The sequence below is a fragment of the Orcinus orca genome, chromosome 12 (genome assembly GCF_937001465.1).
Source record: "Orcinus orca chromosome 12, mOrcOrc1.1, whole genome shotgun sequence".
In the NCBI taxonomy this organism is placed as follows: Eukaryota; Metazoa; Chordata; class Mammalia; order Artiodactyla; family Delphinidae; genus Orcinus; species Orcinus orca.
In genome coordinates, this window is record NC_064570.1 from 36,549,760 (window position 1) to 36,570,863 (window position 21,104).

The 21,104-nt window shown below is 38.8% G+C and overlaps 1 protein-coding gene across 3 annotated transcripts in view; it reads right to left on the reverse strand.

Annotated features, from left to right (window-relative positions):
- Positions 1 to 296: 296 nt before the first annotated feature.
- NKAIN2 (sodium/potassium transporting ATPase interacting 2) overlaps positions 297 to 21,104 on the reverse strand; it is a 980,961-nt gene continuing 960,153 nt past the window's right edge. For 2 of the 3 annotated variants that reach the window (XR_007470706.1, XR_004477515.2), the window contains 3 exons: positions 6,931 to 7,012; positions 6,198 to 6,286; positions 297 to 2,762 (listed from right to left, as the gene is read on the reverse strand). Coding sequence is in view for 1 of the 3 variants with exons in the window: in XM_049695657.1 (XP_049551614.1) it covers positions 2,753 to 2,762; positions 6,931 to 7,012 (92 nt within the window). In the remaining 2 variants the exon portion in view is untranslated. The remainder of the gene's footprint in view (positions 2,763 to 6,197; positions 6,287 to 6,930; positions 7,013 to 21,104) is intronic. The other variant, XM_049695657.1, reaches the window with a different exon arrangement.

Here is a 21,104-nt window from a genome sequence, read left to right on the forward strand (position 1 = left end):
GCCGGATGCTAACTCTAAATTCCAGATAGAGGAGGGAAAAAAGTTCTCCAAATGACAGCAGGTCTATTCCAGGCAGTCTTGTAAAAGAACCCTTAGAGATAATGAAAGTATGTGTTACCTATGACTGAGCTAAAATGGTGCCAAGGCCTGGCAATTCCTTTTTACTGCTGACACATCCCTGTATGGTATAGAATATCAGCATTGCCTCCACGTCAATGGAATAGGGTGTCCCTGTCAATGACATAATTGAATACACTTTGAGAAGGAACAAGGGCTTTCAGGGATGGCTCAGAAACTTGATTGTTTTTCCATTTATTTTTAAAATGCAAATTACACTAGTAAGTCAAAAAAATCACTCTGTTAAAAATACATTCAGAATTAACAAATGCCAAAAAAAAAAAAAAGACACAGGATTGTAACTCTTGCCTTCTGAATATTAGGTTTATAACAAAAGCTCAGCCTAGAAAAATAGCATTCTTCACCGGATTTTGAGGAGGATACAGCTGTACAACTTAGATGTTTTTCCAGATAGAATCACACTACTGTGCTCCCTGTCCACTGATTCCTTTTTAGTAGTCAACAACTGTTTTTAAAAATTTTGGTGGTGATGATAGTAGTGATTAGATGGTAACTTGGCTGCAACTTAAAGCAGGAATATGAGGATTTAGTCTCTGTGCATTTAAATTTCTATCCATATACATGTCTTATAAGGTGGAATCTCATCACAGCATGAATGTACAGTGAAACCTCATTTTTAATAGTCACATTAATACTCACATTAGAATAATTTCTGGCATGTATAGTATTTATATTTTAAGAATCAAAGGATGATACATTGGTAAGTGTTTTTCTCATACATTAAACATGCATGTCACTATAAAATCATCGTATGAGGTTTCACTGACATGTTTGTGATTGTATAATTTTATGCATGTATATATGGACAAACATATACAAACCACTGAGAAAATTCAAGCACAAGTGCTTGAACTTTTTTCTGTAGTTTATATTCTAATTGTAACCGTTGTTCCTTTGTTTTCAAATGCGTATATGTGTAGATCACAGACATCCATGCAGACACAGTAATGGGACTGGTTTATGTAGATTTGGATGGGCTAACGTTCAAAGTAGGTTAACCCAATAACTGAAACTTCTTAGAAACAAGGAGAAAAAGTTGCTCCATGCCAATTTATAATTTTTCAAGTCTGAATTTCACTGCATTTAAGGGTGGTGTGTTAGTTCTAAAAAGAAAAAAGTTGATTTTAGTGTCTCAGGTGGATCCAAAAAAAATGACTCATCTGAGTTCCTGACAAGCCTGAGCTAATTATGTTTTTCACTAATGAAAACCAAATAATGTTTGAATATATAGAACAAAATTTCCTAGGAATTCAGAATATTCCTTAAACACATTGACCTACTATTGAGTTTCCAAAGGCATCTTGTTGCCAACTACGTCAACAGCACAGTTTTTCTGCCACAATAATACAGGAGGATTAAAATACACCCTAACACACAACAGATCCCCCAAATACCACAAAGAGATCTCAAATATTTCACCAAGGTAACTATTGCTCCCCCCACCCACCCAAAAAATAATCTCGTACGCTGAAGTTAGGAAAAAAAGTTCACCTACGTAGGGGCTTCCATTTGAATTAGATATAAAAGAGTAAACATAGCTAATACATATTCAGTTGGCCTCTGTTGATAGAAATCCACAGCTGTTTCTGTGTTAGTAAAAGACATTGGTAGATACTTATAAAAGCACCTAGAGTGCAATAAATAAAATCAGTGAGTTAAGCCATTTCTGTTCTCTGCTTCCAGTAGATTAATGAGTTTAGTAGATTGATACGTTTCTCTTTGTCCCACCCAACCCCCTCAGAAGACCTTATCGAGGAATTATAAAGATGACGATTATTACTTTGTTATTATTACTTGTCTTTTTCTGGCCACCATGGAGGCTCAATGGTAAAAGCACTTTGCTGACAGCTGGCAGTTTTTGTACACAGACACACTGCAGTTGCTGAGCTATGCAGTCTTGTTTCTTGACATGACACACACAGACTTGAACTCATTCGGAATTAATAGCAGTGTGTTAGCCTAAAGGAAGTGACTTGGGGGTGTCTGCACTGAGATTCTCAGGCGCACAACTTAGGTGGGTTAAGGCAAGTATGTACGGTACAGCCTTTAGGGCAAACAACCTGCCATTTCAGACTTCAGTTACAGGGTCATCATGCCGTGTTTCGTTTGTTTGTTTTTTGCAATTACATTGCCTACATAGCTGTGGTGCTATCAAGACATACGGAGTGCAGAAGACAGGGCTCTCTAGCTAATGTGCCCTGGATGACTTCGCAGCTGGCAGAGGCTGACTGGCTGGGCTGCAGAGCAGTTAGTGACGGCCAGCAGAGGGCACCAGCACGTCTCCTTATGAACTTTCCAAAGGCCTGGGAGAAAGCAGCCTGCTTTCAGGAAATCCACGATGGGCGTATCCTGCATATCTGTCTGTTTCAGTTAGAAAGAGGAGGCCAAGTAGAATTGGTTGTGTGCCCATGTGTGCCCGTGTGTGTGTGTGTGTGCCCGTGTGTGTGTGTGTGTGTGTGTGTGTGTGGTCCCAGTGTACATGGAGGCTTTATGTTTTGTTAGTATGTATATATATTTAAACTTAGTTGCTTCTTGCTCTTCAAAAAATGCAGGAGGCCACTGCGAAACAAGTTCTTTGAACGGTCCAGGAGCTGATATACTGAAGCCATTTGTATTATTTCGACCTGAGAGAGAGAGAAAAAAGATGTTTTTAATCAAGGGTGAGAGCCCAGCACCTTTTCTCACCTCTCCAAGCACAAGAGTAAACCAAAATAAATAAATAAATAAATAAATAAAAGAGATCCAAAGCCCAAATTGTGCTTTAAATAGACAATTTTCCTCTCCTCAACTTTTTCCGCAGTGCAACCTTTTGGATAGAGAGGCCATTTATGGTAATTTAAAATCCATTTTCTGGGGGCAAATGAATATGTATTGCTGTACAATTAGGCCGCCAAAAAGAATGCAATGTTTTCAAATGTGGTCTGATATAGCATGGAGTATTTTCGCATTTATACTGCAGGGAGCCCAAACAGATCTCAACCTGCTTCGGCACTTAGGTCAGTGGTAGTCAAAGCAGTTACTTTGTTAGAAAATCAACCTGTGGGCGTGGGAATGTTTTTGCGCAGCAACTTCATAGCCATTATTTGTTTCAAAGAATTCTCCAAACTGTAAGAGAAAAATTAATGAAAACTTTTCCCTTTTAGATGGATTATAGATAATCTGAAGAATTACAGGCCAAGAACATTCACCCAAGTTAACTTTAAAAAAAGAGGACTGTCTATTCATTGACTACAGGAACTGAAACAAACTGTGAATGGAGGTCAGTTAGGACAGTGTTTTCAAAGCCTTGTCCAGGCTCTGAGCCACAGAAGATTTGCTGGGTATAATGGAAACCCCACAGCTAAAACTGCGCATTGCTTTTAAGCATCTGTTTTCCTTCTAAGGAATGGCTTTTATTTCCAGTTGCTATATAATATCATTGGGGTGCTTGAACTGGCCCATGATGTTAAATTACTCTTATTTTATGAGACTTATTTATGGCAGGTTGACAGGAGAAGGTCTACCCCACAGGACAAAGATACAGGAGATGCTCAGGTCTCTGCCTCCCAGCAGGGGATGAAGTTTATGCTTGAATCATTTTTGGTTTTTCATGGGATTTTAATAGGCAGTGACTCTCCAGTGATTGTATTTGAGGGCTACACAGTTGAAAAAGTGCTTCATTCAACACCACATATAATGTGAAATCAAAAGGGAATAAAGGAAACGCAGGAAAAGGGGAGGGTGCAGGCATGTATGGAACTATGGCAGCTAAGTTAGTGTGAGGAAGTAAAGATAAGTAAATTTAAAATCAGGGAATGAAATGTCAGAGCAAACTCAACAGTCCACATAAGAATTTGGAAAAAACTAAGCAGTCAGGAAAACCAGTTGATAATTGGGGCTGTGTAAGGAACAAGTTGTGTGACCTTTGTGTTTCTTTTCTTTCATCTAGTTTCCTCACCTGTAAAATAAAACCTTAGTGTTCTAGTACTTGAGGTCTGCTAGAGGATTCTTTGTAGAAGGTATGGTAGTAGTATTTTGACTGGTGATTTATTAAACAACTTATTTCATGAGCAGTGAGACTTGAAAGATCTTATATAATTTTACTATTCTTAGGCAGTGAGGAGGAAAATAATATTTTTATTACTTTTGGTTCAGCATTTAAAGTACTTAATAAAATCACGAGAAGTTTTGTCTTCAAGGAATTTTGTTCCAGACATTAAATTTGAAGAGTCCTCTATTTAAAGACAACATTGGAATTATGAATGCCTGGTTTGAAACTATAGTCTTGATTATATATAATCGGCATTCTCGTGTTATTATCAGAGCTGATCCTTACAGAGTGGTTACATCTAATTTATTATATTTTGATCATATTTATTGATCATTCATATTGACCAACACAATGTAATATTATATGATAAGAATGTTGTGTGATATTGTCAGAAGCAAGAAATTGCAGGACTTGTAGATGTTCTGGTCTACTCTTGAGCACAAACATATTGTTACATGTTACTTGGGCTGACATATGTGATATATTGTTTACAGAGGAAACCTTTTGGGAATGAAATACAGTGTATGGTGATTTCTGAGTTGATAAAATCTTTTCATGAGTTATATTGGTTAACATAAGCATTATTACTACATCTAATAAATTATGTTTATTAAACATGTAGTATGTGACATGTCCTATGTTGTACATGCTCTACAAACATTGTTTTATGGAAATTCAGAACAACTATATGAAGTGCATATGCTATTGTCTCTATTTTGCAGGTGAGGAAACTTAGGCTTGGTGAGAATAAAGTTATTCAAATAAAGTTATAGGTCCAAGGTCATAAAGAATTTTATCTCATGCAGTCTGGCTTCAGTAGCTCGTCTTAACCACTACTCCTTACCACTGCTCCTTACTGCTTTGACTTTATTTTTTAATAGAACACTTTACACAAGGCTATGTTACAATATTGAGAAGAATGGTAAAGAATGTAAAGGCTTTATCATTTTATTTTTTGCTTAAGCTATCAAATCTTTCTGGGAGGATAGGAATGTTATGGTATAAATAGACAACTATGGTATGGGGCAAAACAAAAAGATATCAAAGGAAAAAGATTAAGAAATGTTTCATAAAGGAAGTATATTTTAAGATACAATTTGAAGGAGAGTGGGATTTGAAAGAGTGGAATTTGGGGGAAAACAAACAACATTTGGTGTCAAGAGAACAGCATGGACAATTGGAAAAATACATGTCATATTTGCAGATGGTAAGAGTTTTAGTTTGACTGTAAAAAAAAAAAAAAAAAGAAAGAAAAAGGATAAGGGGAGATATCAGACTATGTGTGCCCTCAATAGATGATAAGCTTCAGGAAGCAGAGGCCAGCTCTTATTTATCATTACATTTTCCTGGGGTCTCCCAGCATTGTCTGCATATGGTTGAGACTATTAAAAGTTGAAGAGGAGAGATAATATTTCAATAGAACACTGGGGCCAGATCAGCGTAGATTTGCAAAGTCTGATAAGGAGTTTCAACTTTGTTCAGTAGGCAATAAGGAGTCATTGATAGGTTTTGGGCAGGGGCCTAACATAATCAGAGTGGTACTTTAAGAAGATTAATTTGGCAGTCACATGGAAGGTGGGATAGGAGTTCTAAAATAAGAAAGAGACTGGAAAACTTCAGTTAATGATTGCCTGAATTAGGGCAGTGGTTTTGGGAATGTAAAAGAGGGGATGTGTGATGTCCTGTTTACAGAGGGATGCTTTGAATGACATACAGTATTGGCTGATTTCTGAATTCGATAGTTTTTTTATGAGTGGTGTTACCAAATGCTTTTGGGAAACTACAAGAGACACACACACAAAATGCAGGCATGATGCATAGATCATTCCCTTTGTAAAGAAAAGCTTAAAAGGGGATGTATAAGGATTACTTTAATCTCTCTGGAGGAGAAATAATCCAAAAAATGTATTTATTATCCTACACACTAACAATATTAAAAGGTAAAATGATTCAATGGTGGAGGACAACGACGACAAACACATATCTTCAAAGAGAGAAGCTCACATTTCGAAATGAATTGGAATCTTACTTTCTATTTTGATCTTCGCTTGCAATTCAGCATATCACTTGATGCTGATATATAGAATTTGTTATCAGTTGTTATCCAAGGGAATTTGCCTAAACACAGATATAAAAATCAGGCTCTGATTGTATGTCTGCTCTCTTGAGTGCTAGAGTTAAGGGTCTGATAAGTTTCAGTGTTAATATTCTGGTTTCATTTTCACTTTTCACACCAGAAAAATGAAAGAGTATTATTATTTTCTAACACTACACATAATTAAGGTGATAACCTATCATTTATCATCCAAATGAGAACACTTTTAAGACTAATAGGGTGTGCTGGTAATAATTATATCAGGACAACCCATGTAAACTAAGACTATACTGGGAAAACCAGGATATATGGCTTATATATAGTTACATATAACTACCTACAATGTTATATCATTTTCAAAATACACAAATTTTGGGTAATTCGAAGAAGTTGTATATTATATTGGATTTTTAGCCATGTAGTTGATACTTATGTAAGACTACTTTTAAAAGTAACTTTAGAGATAGCTTTCCTGATAAGTTAAATTTTATTCATAATTTAAAAAATTTATTAGAATTATCTCAGTCAGAACAATATTAATAGAAGAGAAAATACTGAAAGTAAATGACTGAAGGAAAGCTGCATGCCATCTATTTTGTGCCACAATAACATTTTCTTAATCATCTTTTAGTATCCCAGAAGAATACCTCCAAATTAAAGTACTTACATGTACATAGGCTGTAGCTGTAAATGAGATGTCTTCTGAGGCCCCTGATAGCCATAAGAGTCAAAGCCACCTATGAAATCAACTGAAAGGGACAATCGCCTTAATTAGTTAACTTTTCAGAAGAGATAAACGTTCATGATCAAGGTCTCACACAGATTACTAATATAAACCTTAATAATCTATTAAACCAGAACTAGCTAATTGTGGAGGAAAAAAGATAGTTCCTTCAAGGCAGTGATTTTTTTCCCCCCTCAACTGTGAGATTCAATTATTGCTTTACAAGAATCTATTCACTTGGAAGAAGAAATTTATATACTCCTTTGAAGCAACCAAGACCTAATTGGAGCAATAAAATTCACTTGCACAATTAAGATGCTATACGTCTTTTTGGTTAGCATGGAGATTTTCTGCAACACATTACAAATGTAAAAAATAATGATCGCTCAAGTGCATGTACCTATCAGCAATTGCGGCACTAGTAATAGTGTTATATCCTATGATTGTCAAGTACAAGGTGCAATGGTGGAGGTCATGTAAATTAGCTCAAAATGGCTGTCTCTGCCATTATGTGGTTCATAATCTCAAATAGACAATCAGAAATAAAGATGTGCAGCAAACTCTAACCAGACATTCAAATGCAATACATACCTAGGTATTTAAGGTACAATGAGATGTAACAAGAGTTACTGTGGTAGATTATATTATCCAAAATAGCTGCAACAATATCTCCTATTCCATATCTGCCTGCAGTGTGACCTTGACACTCACCCCATCCTGAGGTTTGGGTCTTTGTCCCTTCCTCTTGAACCTGGGTAGAACTTTGTGGCCACTTTGACCAATAGAGTATGGTAGAAGTGACATTTTGTGACTTCCAAGGCTAGATCAAAAAAATGTCATGCACTTTGCTCTTTAGGGATGCTCTCTTTTGGAACACAGCCATCATGCCCAAACTAGGAATCCCAAACTAGCGCACCTGGAGAGATCAATGGAGGACCCTCGGATATGATTTTGGCTGACAGGCTAGCTAAGGTCCCAGCTGATAGTCACCATCAACACCCAGACATGTGAGAAAAATTGCCTCCAAATGATTCCAGCCCCAAGCTGTTGAGTCAACCCAATCTTGGAGTCTCCCAGCTGAGGGCCCTGACATCTGGGGTCAGAAACAAGCTATCCTCACTGTGCCCTGTCTGGATTTTTAACCCACAGATCCATGAGCATAATAATGGTTGTTTTATACCACTACATTTTGGAAGGGGTAGTAACTGGGACAGTAAATACTAAGAGTGCTGTGAAAATGTTTTGGTTTTGTTTTTTCTTTCCCATTCCTGGATGTGGAGGTCATGTGGTGGGGCAAAAAGAGGCAAAACAACAAAAAGCTGACAAGATAGATGACTGGAAGAAGAAAGAGAGGAAACTAGAAACTGAATTAGGGTGCTAGAGGATATCTTTACTTTTTCTAATATCTTTTTCTATTGGCTTAGCTTTGACTAGTTTTTGTTCTTTTTAATATCCTAAGTGTTACAGGTAGAAATTGGAGCAAGTAACATAAAGTCCATGATGTCTGTTTAGTGGGGAAATCTTTTCATTTTTTTAAAATAGATTTTATTTTTTAGAGCAGTTTTAGGTTCACAGCAAAATTGAGAAGAAAATACCAAGAGTTGCTATATACCCCCTCCTGCCCCCACCCCGCCCAGCACGTGCACAACCTCCCCTACTGTCAACATCCCAACCAGAGTGGTGCATTTGTTATGGCTGATAAACCCATACTGACATATTGTTACCACCTAAAGTCCAGAGTTTGTATTATGGTTCACTTCTGGTGAAGTGATGTAATGACATGTATCCACGATGTTAGTATCATATAGAATAGTTTCACTGCCCTAAAAGTCCTGTGTTCTGCCTTTTTATCCTTCCCTCTCCCCTAATCTCTAGCAACCACTGATCTTTTTACTGTCTCCATAGTTTTGCCTTTTCCAGAATGTCATAGAGTTGGACTCCTATAGTATCTAGCCTTTTCTGATTGGCTTCTTTCACTTATTAATATGCTTTCAAGGTGCCTCCGTGTCTTCTTATGATTTAATATCTCTTTTTATCACGAAAACCCTTTTATTGAGGCAGAATTTCTCTTCTGGTCAGAAGTGGAATAGTACAGCAGTCCCCCTTATCTGCGGGGATACAGTCCAAGACCCTTAGTGGATGCTTGAACCATGAATAGTACTGAACCCTATATATACACAATACTATTTTTTTTCCTATACTAACGGATGGGTAGCATACACAGCATGAATATGCTGGACAAAGGGATGATTTATGTTACTGGAGGGACAGAGAAGGATGGTGTGAGATTTCATCACCACTACTCAGAATGGCTCACGATTTAAAACTTATGAATTGTTTATTCCGTTTAGTCTTTTCAGACTGCAGTTGACGGCAGGTAATTGAAACCATGGGAAGTGAAACTACAGATAAGGAGGGCTACAGTGTAATGAAAAGGACAGAGATCCTGATGTTAGAAGGATCAGGGTTCAAATACTGCTTTGACCACTTGCCAGCTGTGTGACCTTAGACAAATCACTTAACTTCTCTTACATAAGAATTCTAATACTTAATACTATTAGTGTGAGGATAAAATAAGGAATGTAGAGCCCTGGGTGAGACATGCGGTGTGGAAGAAGAAAATTAAAAGCCCTTAAAAATTCAGGATTTTCTTTGTAATTCTTCTAAACCATGCAGTTTAGGAGAAAGAAAGTGTTTTGATTTGGAACAACCGTAGAACTATATCAAATATTTTATAGAAGATGAATTGAAAGAGAGCAAACCTCTTTTGTTTTCTGAATTGCCCACGTTTGCACATTAGCTAAAATAAATGGTACCAGAAGAGCTGTACAATAATTGAATGGCAACTATATTTAAAGTTTGTATTTTGAGAGATTATTTTCTACGATTGGGGATTCATTGCAGATAGTGCCTAAATTCCTGTTCATTTGGGTTCACTCTTTTTTTTGGTACGTGGGCCTCTCACTGCTGTGGCCTGTCCTGTTGCAGAGCATAGGCTCCGGACGCGCAGGCTCAGCGGCCATGGCCCACAGGCCCAGCCACTCCACGGCACGTGGGATCCTTCCGGACTGGGGCACGAACCTGTGTCCCCTGCATCGGCAGGCGGTCTCTCAACCACTGCGCCACCAGGGAAGCCCTGGGTTCACTCTTATCAACATTAAGACTTAAGGACTAGTTTTCTGAGAGGCATTCAAGCATTAAAGTTTCCTTGTTCTGAGGTTCCCTGTTAGTAAGATGGCCCCACCCTGGTGCTGGAGAAGAGAGTGGGCAGATGTAAACAGTAAGGTCTCCTCCACTGAAACCGAGATCCAAGTCAATCTCAGGCTTATTAGTGTTTTTATTGATGTTTTGAAATATTTCCTTAGCTTGATTCCAGAGGTGTGAGATGGATGGCAGAAAAAAACAGATGGTAATTTATAAGTCAGAGACTGTGCAGTGAGCCAAGGGATAACTGGAAGAAACCAAGATGAATCTTCAAGTCCAAAGGATAGAATTGGGACCGAAACTGGGAAACAAAGCTTGAGTCAGGAGCAGTGTAGACCTTCTGGAGACATGAGAAAAGGCCAGAAGGGAAATGAGATGTGTCTGAGTACTGTTGCGAATGGAGGTTGAGTTGTCTGGGTCTTGCTCTTATTAGCCATCTATCTGATGTGTGGGATGGTAGAGCCGATTTACAACTACCCAACTGGAGAGGATAGTGCTAAAGCTTTGACAGAAGGATTGCGATTGTTCTGATCATTCAGGTCATCTGGGGTCATGGAAAAGGATGCAACAGCAGATGACTCAGAACCAAGATGAGAAAAGAAGAGGATCTGAATGTAACCAGGATGCATTTTTACCATCTCACTTGTGAGGGGGCATTCAAATTTAAATCAGAATCAAAGGATATATTTTCTGTAGTGTATTTTATATACCTGTCTGTGTTCACAGCCAAAGAATTTATGTAAGGTCAGTTTCCACATGTACTCATTCTCAGTAATTGTTTGGATGTCTTCCTAAAGACCTGAAGGAGAGGAATATTAATAAGCTGGATCCAACTGACCACTAGAGTTAAGAGTGTGGTGGTCAGTGTAGGTAGACATGGTTCTCTGTATCTTTTACAGAATGGTGTTTCACCCATAATTTGGAACTCTTTGGGGTGCCATGTGGGTGGAGAGCATAGTAGACAAAATTATGTTTTTCTCTCTTAAAATTGAATTACTGGGGTTAGCTTACATTTTTAGAATACCCTCAATACCACTTTGGTCTGTTTTCTGTTTCTTTTATATAATTACATTCATTTAGGCTCTAAAGAGGCTACTGAATATTGTAAAACTTTCCTAAGCAATAGGAGTGATGAAACAGCTAGCAGGTACTTCTCCAAGTAATTGTGATGGCATCTAGATGTTTGGCTCCTAGCTCAAATTTGTTGTCTAGGAGGATGTTGCAGCCTTTAATGGAACAAAAAGAATGAGAGGAGGGAGTTGGTGTTTGGCTTCATTAGGAAATGTAGTATGTAAGTTATATGTGGCACGTACAAGCACCAAGGACCAGGAAACACTTGGGAAAAGGGAAATGTAACTGTAATTGGTGCAAGGCAGATTAGGGACTTGCTGGGATTTTAGAGGTTAATTTCTTTTTACTCATTCAGCTTTATTGTGCTTTATTGAAAACTATCTCCACCTGACATATTGTGACTCTGCTTTCTGTTGTTGATCCTATCACTATAATTTAAGCTGCATGAGATTTACTATTTACTACAGTAGCCCCAGGACCCAGAGCAGTGTCTGGCTCATGGAAGCCATATTTACTGAATAAACTCTTTAGGCTGTTGTTGTTGTTGTTTTTTAAAGACAATTGATTTAAGCATGGAAGATGCTGGTAAAATTTCTAAGTGAAATTTGACTGAGTGCATTTACCCTTTCCTTCGTAAGGTCTTGAATGATAATAAAGAGAGGACCTTTTATAGAAGATCTAGAATGTCAGTGATTGCTTGGGTCCTGTGAGATAAAAGAAATCTTTTGGACACCAATGGGAAGAAGGCACCGCCCTAGTCTCTTTGATCTAGGGGAGTAGAAGGAAAGAGGCTAGGACATGCTTTAGCATCAGAATGACTGGGCTGAGAGGGCAATCCACTGATGAATGCTATGTTGCAAATGTTGATAACTGCTAGGGAAAACATTGCTTTCTTTCTGGCCAGTTCATAGCATCCTAAACAGAGGTACATGACTGGGTAGGTGGCAAAATAAAATAAAATTTGTACTTGTTTAATCTTTGCCTCATTGTAGTGATTTGCTTTTGGTCATCTGAAAACAACTCAGGAATGTTATTTTCTTTTCAGATGTTACAGCGTTTTCTCTTTGGCTTAGTTTTCCTATCTGCAATATGGGTGTGTTTTTGTCTACTTACCAACAGAGGCACAGAGATGCCCAATGATTTTAAATTAGTAAAGTGCCATGTCAGTTTAATAACTATGATTTAATAAAGTTAATAATAGTGGGATTTCAAAATTACCAAGTAAGAGGAAAGTGCTTTTTGAATAAATATTCCTCACTCAAATATGTTCCCTGTTGTGAGCTTCCCTTTTATTTAAACCTTTTAATCATGAACACTGAGTTCAGCAAACATAGAACTGCTTTTCTAAATACATGTTGGCAGGGAGGTATTGTAATATAATATTGTACCTTGGTTATTAATGACAAAGCCACTAGGCAACACACTCTCTTTTGGAGACAGAGCTGGAAAAGGCTATGGGGGGAAATTTTAACAGGCAGTTCACAGAAAGCTAAGCCTAAATATTTGGAAGAACTCATTGAAGGACATTAAAAAATTTGTGTGGGCCTATGAAAACAGAGTGTAAATCCATTGTCTCTGCAGGTCTCTATTTCAAGGGTACTTATCTCCAGTTGCACAAAAGGAATTCAGAGCATAACCTACTGTAGCCCAAATTCAAAAGCCCCGCCTTCCTCCCACACAGACTTACTTGGTGGCAGCAGTTCAGCTTCCTGTGTGAGCTTGATGTGCTCAGTCTGGACTTGTATCTCTGAGTGGACTCAGAGCTATTTTTTTTTCTGATTAGGAAAACACATCCCTTTGTAGGGGTACTTTAGTCTGTTATTGCCTGAAAGGTCACTGAAGTGTGATGCTACAGAGAGCTTCTGGCAGGCGAAACATGCATTGAATGACATGAGACTTATTAGTTAAATCATGGCAGATGCTTCAGTTCCTAACCTTGTTCAGAAAATAACATTTTCTCAGGGTCTTAGGATTCTATTTTCCATGTTTCTCTCTTAGTTGTATCAGAACCAGATCTTCAGTATTTTAAACGTGGTAACACATTTACATATACTAAAAACTGAAAGTGGAATGCGATCACCACAATGGTATAAAAATGAAATATTTCTTTAGTTAGAGATCATTTGAGTAACCACTTTAAACTGTTGGTTCTAAAAATAAAAATGAAATATAAATTTCCACTTGATAAACTGGTTTGTCTTTTCACTCTTGCCTATTTTTGCTAATTCTCAGTGTGGCCAGTACCTTAGGTGAGATTTGAAGAAACACATGCTGGTCTTCTGCTGAGACCAGGATCTTGCTATTGAATCTTATTCTAATAATCTAATGCCATCACTGGCTATATCACAGGGAAAGTATGAAGTAGTGTAATGATTGAGGGCTTGGTAGTTGGAAGACCTGGGCTCAGGTGTGCCTTCCCTTCTGACCAGCATCATATCCACAAGCAGGTCACAGTTGCTCTGAGTCTGACTTTCTTCCTTTGTGAAGTGGAGATAATAAAACAGTTCCAACTTCACAGGGTTATATGTGTTTAATACTTAGATGCATGTATTTTATGGATGCACTACAGGTAGATTTGGGATCTCATCTCTTTTAGCAAGGGATTTATACCAAAAGAATGATTCAAATTATGCTTTAAAATATATATTTAGGTTCTTTACTGAAAGGATGAGAATTTTTCAGGCCTGGGAAGTAGGTGGAGGTAAGGGTCAAAGAAGAGGACTTTGTGTTAAAATTTACTGGAATTTTGTATGGAATGACATGAGTGTGGAAATCATCAGCAGAAGCTGAGGTAGGTTTATGGAAACCCTTAATGCCCACGTGGTTGGTTAATTGTGGTCTGGCAAGCAGTAGGAATGTGACATATGTGACATATTGTGGAAAAAAAGGGAAGATATATTTTAAAAAAACTACATAGAACTGAGTTTCCATATTTCAAATAGTTTTGGAAATCACCTTATATATTATCCAAAAGGATGGGGAGAGGCTAGGCCCAGCCTGGTTTGTAGTCTATGAGACTTCGACCCATATGTAGGGAAGAGGAACTTTACAGTGGAGTGGGCGAGAATGAAGACACCAAGAGCTCATCTCCTGAACCAGGCAGAAGGGATGAAGCCAAGGCTTGGTGGAAGGATTGCTTTGGAGAGGAAAAGCTTAATGGTTCCTCTCAGATTTGGAGAGGGTTTCTAAAAGGCAGAAAGATAATTGCTAGTATAGAATTTTTGAGGTTCTGAGGGAAAAATGGAAGAAGTTTGGTAGCTTTGATTTTCTCAGGTTTGGGTACTAGACTTCAGGAACTTGGAAAGGTTTGGAGCACATCCTGTGGTGACTGTGGCACACTGTCCATGGGAGAGGAGTGAGAGCCCTGTTGAGCAGGAGAGAGCATCCAGCTGGGTTTAGGGACTCTCTCCAGCCACGTGCAGCAGCCCAGGGTTAGGAGTGGAGAAGCTGCACCTGAGCCTCGTCAGGCAGGGACGTGGAAAATCCAAGGACCGTGGAAGAGAAAGCAAGGAAGGAAACTAAGTGTGCCTGTAAGAGCATCACCGCTCCTGTGGATTCAGGAGACAGATGGTGAGCAGAAAGATAAACAAAGATTCCAGTGGAGGGAAGCTCCTAAATAAAGGTGAAGAAAAATTCCTCCAGGAGGGAAGCAGGAGAACAAGGAGGGAGTAAAGATAGGAGTTTATAGTCAGGCAGAGAATTTTAGAACTGGTGATTTTTGAGAAGCCTTCTTCCTCCATAATGAAGGTGATAAAAATTAGCCTCCTTGGTGAAGGGAACTAAGGAGGTAGCTGAAGTGAGTGGTGACAAAGATGGTAAGAGCTGAGAAGATCAAGAAATTGTAAAGCTAGAGTTAGAAAATTATGTATTCAGATATCTTTGTTACTTTCAATAACTGGAATCGTGTGCAGAATATGATGAAATGGCTAAGTAAACTTTATCTTAAAGGTGCCTGGCCTCACTTTGTGCCATGCCATTTGGGTGGATTAGATTTACCAGTCTCTGTTTTGTTCTCCCCTATTAGAATGGCTTTCAATTATGTGACATGCCTTGCCGTCGAAATTGGAAAGATAAGTTATTACAGGCTGTAGGCAAGCTAGACATGATTGGGTATGTCTTCTCAGCTGACATCCAGGATATATATATATATATATATTAGAAGGCACAGCCCACTTAAATGCAGTGGTTTTAATTAGGATGTGGGCACATCAATGCATACATATTTAGGAAAATGAAAAATAAAGCGTGCATGCTAAAATCCCCTTGTAATTTTTGCTAACACAATCTTCGCATTATTTTGCAGCCTCCAGAAAGGAGGACTAAACCTAAATTACTCATCTTTATAGAACAACAATAGCAGTTTCAGGTATGAGGATATCCAGTGGTTACTCTAATATTTTTCCAGCCATGTGAGAAAGGTGAAACTAGATTTGCTGTATGGGGTTCATTAAAAACACTTAAGATGATTCCTGTGTGAATTATGGTGTCCATTTGATCAATACGGGTGGAAAAAGTTACCCTTTTTAAAAAAGACACCTGTTCTTGTTAAATTCTGCATATCCCCCTGATTTGTCCTTTAGGTTTCGGTGGAAATGTCATTTCCTCAGGGAAGAATTTCCTAGTTTTCTTAACTGGATGAGGCACCCCTGGGCTATGTCCCCCTACCCCCACTCTCCTTGTCTGAACGCTCATCACGCTTTGGCGTAGTTCCTCCTGTGAACTGTGTGCTGGGCTGTAAGTATCAGGAGGGCAAAGACAGTGTCTGCCTCGTGCCTAGTGACTAATACACAGCCTACCATGTGCAGTGGCTACTCAGCAAACATGTGTTGGAAGAATCTACGTCGAGTCTCACAGTGAAGTGATGTGTAAAGTATACCTAGAATCGGGAGACAACTTCTGCTCCCAGCACTGACTCTAAATGATTGACTCAGGGCAAAACAATTTCAGTGTTCCTTTCCTCAGCTGTAAAATTAGGGGATTAAAGCAGGTGATTGCTAATATTGTTCATAGAGCTATGATCTGCACAATTCCATATTTGTGGGATTGGTTTACATACTGATAATAGCAATAAAACATTTAAAATGAACAAATCTGCAAAGGCATCATGAATGGGAAAATTTAGTGCAAAGGAGTTGTTTCCCCTCTGGCTGTTACTACTATTATGCATTGATTTTACTAAGCAAGTTTCCAGGGAGATTAACTGCTGAATAGGGTATATTGGAACCTGAGACATGAGACATGACAATTCCCAGTTGGAAAACAGAGTGATGAAAATGGTGGGACCTGGGAGAGAAGCATCGGATTGACAGGTTTGGAGCCCACAGAAATACTGTGGCCCCCTTTTAATTTACTTCCGGGATGAAGGTATATGGATGAGTGACTATGTGTGTCCCTTTGCCTCTGTGCTCTTGGGAATTCCTTTAACATCAGCGTCATTAGTTACAAAGGCAGCAGTCCGTATCCAATTTTTTTTGTGTGTCAGGATTGTTCATGTATAAACTAGCCTTCTTTGTTGGAAACATTTGCAATTAATCCCATAAACAAACAAACAAAAAATGCAAATCCTGCACTGCCCCAGCCAACCCTGCTGACACTGAGACCAGACTGCCATCTATTATACACAGAAATGAATTGAAATTCTCACTTTGGGCCTAACCTAATTTTCCAGTGATAATAGGCATGGATTCCCAGAAGCACTCTACACCTCTTGATAGTAACATCCTCATTTCCTTTCCTGGTAAATGTTTTAAATAAGATTTTAACACCAAAGGAAATTAACCTTTAAATTAATTGTAATTTTAAAACGCCATCACTGATTTTTGTCTTCAGCCTAATTACTTTCTATTATTTAAATAAACCTCGCCTCCTGTGAGCTTTAAGTTTGTTTCTCCTTCACTCCCTGCCACACAATGCCAACCCATCCTCATGGAGGCCTTCCTGACTCTGCTGCTGGAGCAGCCTCATTTAAATGTCACAGGATTGAGGGTTCGCCCTATGCTGCTGATTTACAAGGCACTCTTGCAGCGCTCTGTGTAAGGCTGCTCCACTCAGATGTTTTCATTCTGCATACCTGGTGGCCGTCCTTAGAGAGGCAGTGTTTTTAGTCCTCCTGCTGTTAAGAAGGAGATAGCTAAGCCTGGCCTTCTGTTCCTATTAGATGCCATTTCCACCACTAAAGTAAAACTGGTCGTAATGAAATTGGCAACAGCCAGCATCATTTATCAAAAGACTAACTTTGAATGTACAGTCTTCTTTCTTAGCACGTCTCAGCTTTAGAGAGCTTTTAAGACTTCTGTTTCCTGGGCCAGCTCTTTGTCTTGTTCTCATTTGTCCTTTCAAGGTAGGACTAAGGGATCCCAGCAATTTTATTTTGTGAGCCTGTATATTGGTGCTAAAAGCATCCTATTTTTCTGCCACTTAGCTTCTTTCCTTCTCATGTCATTATCCATGTGGGTATAGAGAGAGATGGTGAGGAAACGAGTACAGGACACCCAGTACAGGTGGACTAGGTATTAGAGAATTGGGAGAGGCAGAATAATCAAAATGGGAGATGTTTCTTTTAATCATTTCCGTAAATGTCACCACTTCTCCCTCCTTTCACATGCTGTTGCTTTCTTTTCCATTGAGGCGGATTAAAACAACTTGGATATTATTCATCTACTGGATCACTTCAGTTTTCTGCACCACATACCTCCTTTATTACACCCCCGTTAAAGGTCCTCCTTTGCTAGTATGAATGTAGTTACCTCAACATTGACTCTGTAGAAACAAGGTCCTGATTGTTTCGAATCAACAAAGGATAGGGAATGAATCAATTTCTTTCCCCGCTATTTTTGATTGGGGAACATTAGATTTATTTAAAGATGATCATAGTGTGCATGTATGTGTGTGTATAATAAGCAGTAGAGTATAATGGAGGAGACGTTAAGAGAAAAGGGAGAACATGAGAAGTGATTGTTAAAGAAGACTCAATTTGGACCTGAATATCCAAATTTAAAAATAAAGTGCATATGTTTTCTCTCCCCTGACCACAAGAGGGAGCAACTTAACAGCGGGCTGAAAAAAAGACCAGCACTAATTTTGGGAGACAGTGTAACAATTGTGTCACTGTTAGGGAAGGCTGTTGTCACTGATAGGAGCTTGCATGTGATTGACAGGAGGCACATCTATATGTAAGCATTCGTTTCAGGTGCTGATCATCTAGTCTGTCTTTTATTTTTACATATGGCAGCTTATCTTTTCTTTCCGCTTTCTTCCATTTGTCTAGAAAACGATGAAAGCTGCTTTATTCTAATTCATTATTCATTTACTTAGAATCAATTAGGGTCTAAAAAAAGTCACATTTCCTTAGGAGTTTCCATACAGTCCAAGAAATGTTAGTGGAGAGCTGATTGATTCGTTTTTTCCCCATATACTTACTGAGTCCTGCTTCAGGTTGGGGGTAGGCTGGATGCTGAGGATGTGGTCAAGATAGCTGTGGTCCCCACTAGCATCCCCTAATACTCTTACCCTGAGGGAGTCAATATGTGCTATATTATGTCAGAAGTTCACCGATAAGCTCAGTGACCTGGGGCAAGTCATTTAATCTATATGGGCCTATAAAATTAAAGTGTTGAAATAGAGCAGTAGGCAGTAGTTTCCTATCATTTCAAACTCTGTGGTGTTCTTAGTTCACAAGAAATCTTAAGTGGAATCAAGAGTTGTAAAATTAAATAAATGCAGAGCTCCTGTGCTCTGGGAAGTTGGAAGAGGAGCAGGGTGACACGTTCTACCTTGGCCCCACTATGATTCTGCAGGGCAGTAGCTCGAGGTTAGTAGCCTCTGAAGTCTGGGGCGCCAGACTCTAATCACATGTGGTTCAGTTCAGAGATGGGGAAAGGAGCAGCACATTTTGCTTTTGTGGGAGCCTGGCAGATATGGACAAGGTTATTTCACTCAGTCACCTTCAGAAAGAAACAAATGTTATAAAGAAAACAATAATATACTACGCTTTCATTTGATTGCTTGAGTATGATATTTGAACAGTAAAAATAGACACACCATTCTCATAACTCTACCTGTCAACCTGGCACCCAGGAGCTTGGCACCTTTTTTGAACTGCTAATTGCCTACCCCTTAGGTTATGTTTGGAGAGTGGTTTATAAATAATAAGAAAGAAAGCTCAGGTTACCAAACAGACTGTATAATATGGCCCTAACAACCAGATAGAAAGAAAAAGAAGAAAGGAAGAAAGCAGACATATACCCAAATGTTACCTGAGAACCAGAATTCAAAATTGTGAAATCATTCTAATTTTCTTTTCTGTTTGTTTATCTGTATTTTCTCTACATTCTGCAGTAAACTTACAGTCCTTTATAAACAGAAAGAGCCAAATATTTTTAAATGGACGAGTACTCCTCCCTTGCCACCTCTACCCTCCCCCACAGGCGGGAGAGTGTGTCCTTGTGCTCAAAGAATTGCATCCAAACTCAATGATCCTGTCAAACTGGAAAAGCGATCGAAATATACAGAACAGAGTTCAATACACAGAAGTGTAGGCCGGCAGGCTTTAGAAGAAAAATCAAACAAAAATAACAGAAAATTATTAGCTTCAGAGAAGTGAATCATTTCCTGTGGTTTGCTTTTCAAATGAAAGAGTCTATAAATCGATTATGACTTTTATCCCAAGGCCAGTTTATTTTGGGGAATTCAGGACAGGCTTTTATGAATCTGTGCTTGGTTGGTAGGTTTGTGCATGTGTGTATCTGAACATGTGTTAAACATCTAGAATTAATTTTCCAATATTTTTTTCAAAATAAGCCCTCTTAGGATATTTTTAAAATGACATTCTGCATATTTTCCCGGATGATTTGAATATTTAAGGACATTTGCAAACACACTGAATCTCTTTTAGAAAAGATAGTGACTACTTAGAAAAATGGATCCACTTTCCAGAGGACTGATGTTTATTTTTATTTTTAGTTTAACTATTAAGGCAAAGGTTTATAAGAAAACATAATAAAAATTGAGAAATCATGTTGCCTATTTTTTCTATTATGGATATGTTATTATTTTTCCACAGCTGCATGTTTTCCTTTTAATTGTCACCTCTAACAACTCTAATGAAGCTGATAAGTTCTTAGTTCTATCACTGTAAGTGGACATTAGACTCTGGTGCAGAAGAGCTGAGGATTAAGGGAGAGAAGAGCTACAAGTATAATAAAAGGCACCAGACCAGAAATCTCAGAACATTTTATTTCTTTCACAGAATACTGTCAAAGAGAACAAGTAGAGGGGAATAAAAAACACTGGAGGTCATAAGGAAAACTCAGCATGGTTGGCAACAGATGATACAGTGAAGAGCCCAGCCACAAAGACAGCTCAGCGAGGGATGCCCGCTCTCTTGGAGAAAGTCTTTTCTCCTAAGACATATCGCTGCATTTTACAAATATATAAAAGTATGTTGTGATGGTTGCCCCACTCAAATAAGGTTCAAGTGTCAAGGCACACTCTCTGGAGCAGGTCCCAGCTTTTTTCTGGTGAGGAGCTTCTCATCTGAAGGCAGACCACCCCACCTCACAGCAGGAGATGCGGACCGCAACTCCTGCCTACTGGCAGTGAGCCAGGAGCAGGGAGGTTACCGTTACCGCCTGGAGCCTCTTACCCACAGGCATTTGATGTGCCAGTGAGCAGAAGCTAGCCCCACTCTGTTCCCCATAGGTATTTTCAAATAGCCAACAGTCACATGGTGTGTGCGTGCACGTGTGTGTGTGTGCGCGTGTGCGTGTGTATCTTTAGATATGGGATGTTATGGTCTGAATGGTATCCCCTTCCAAATTTATCTGTTAAAGGCCTAACCTGCT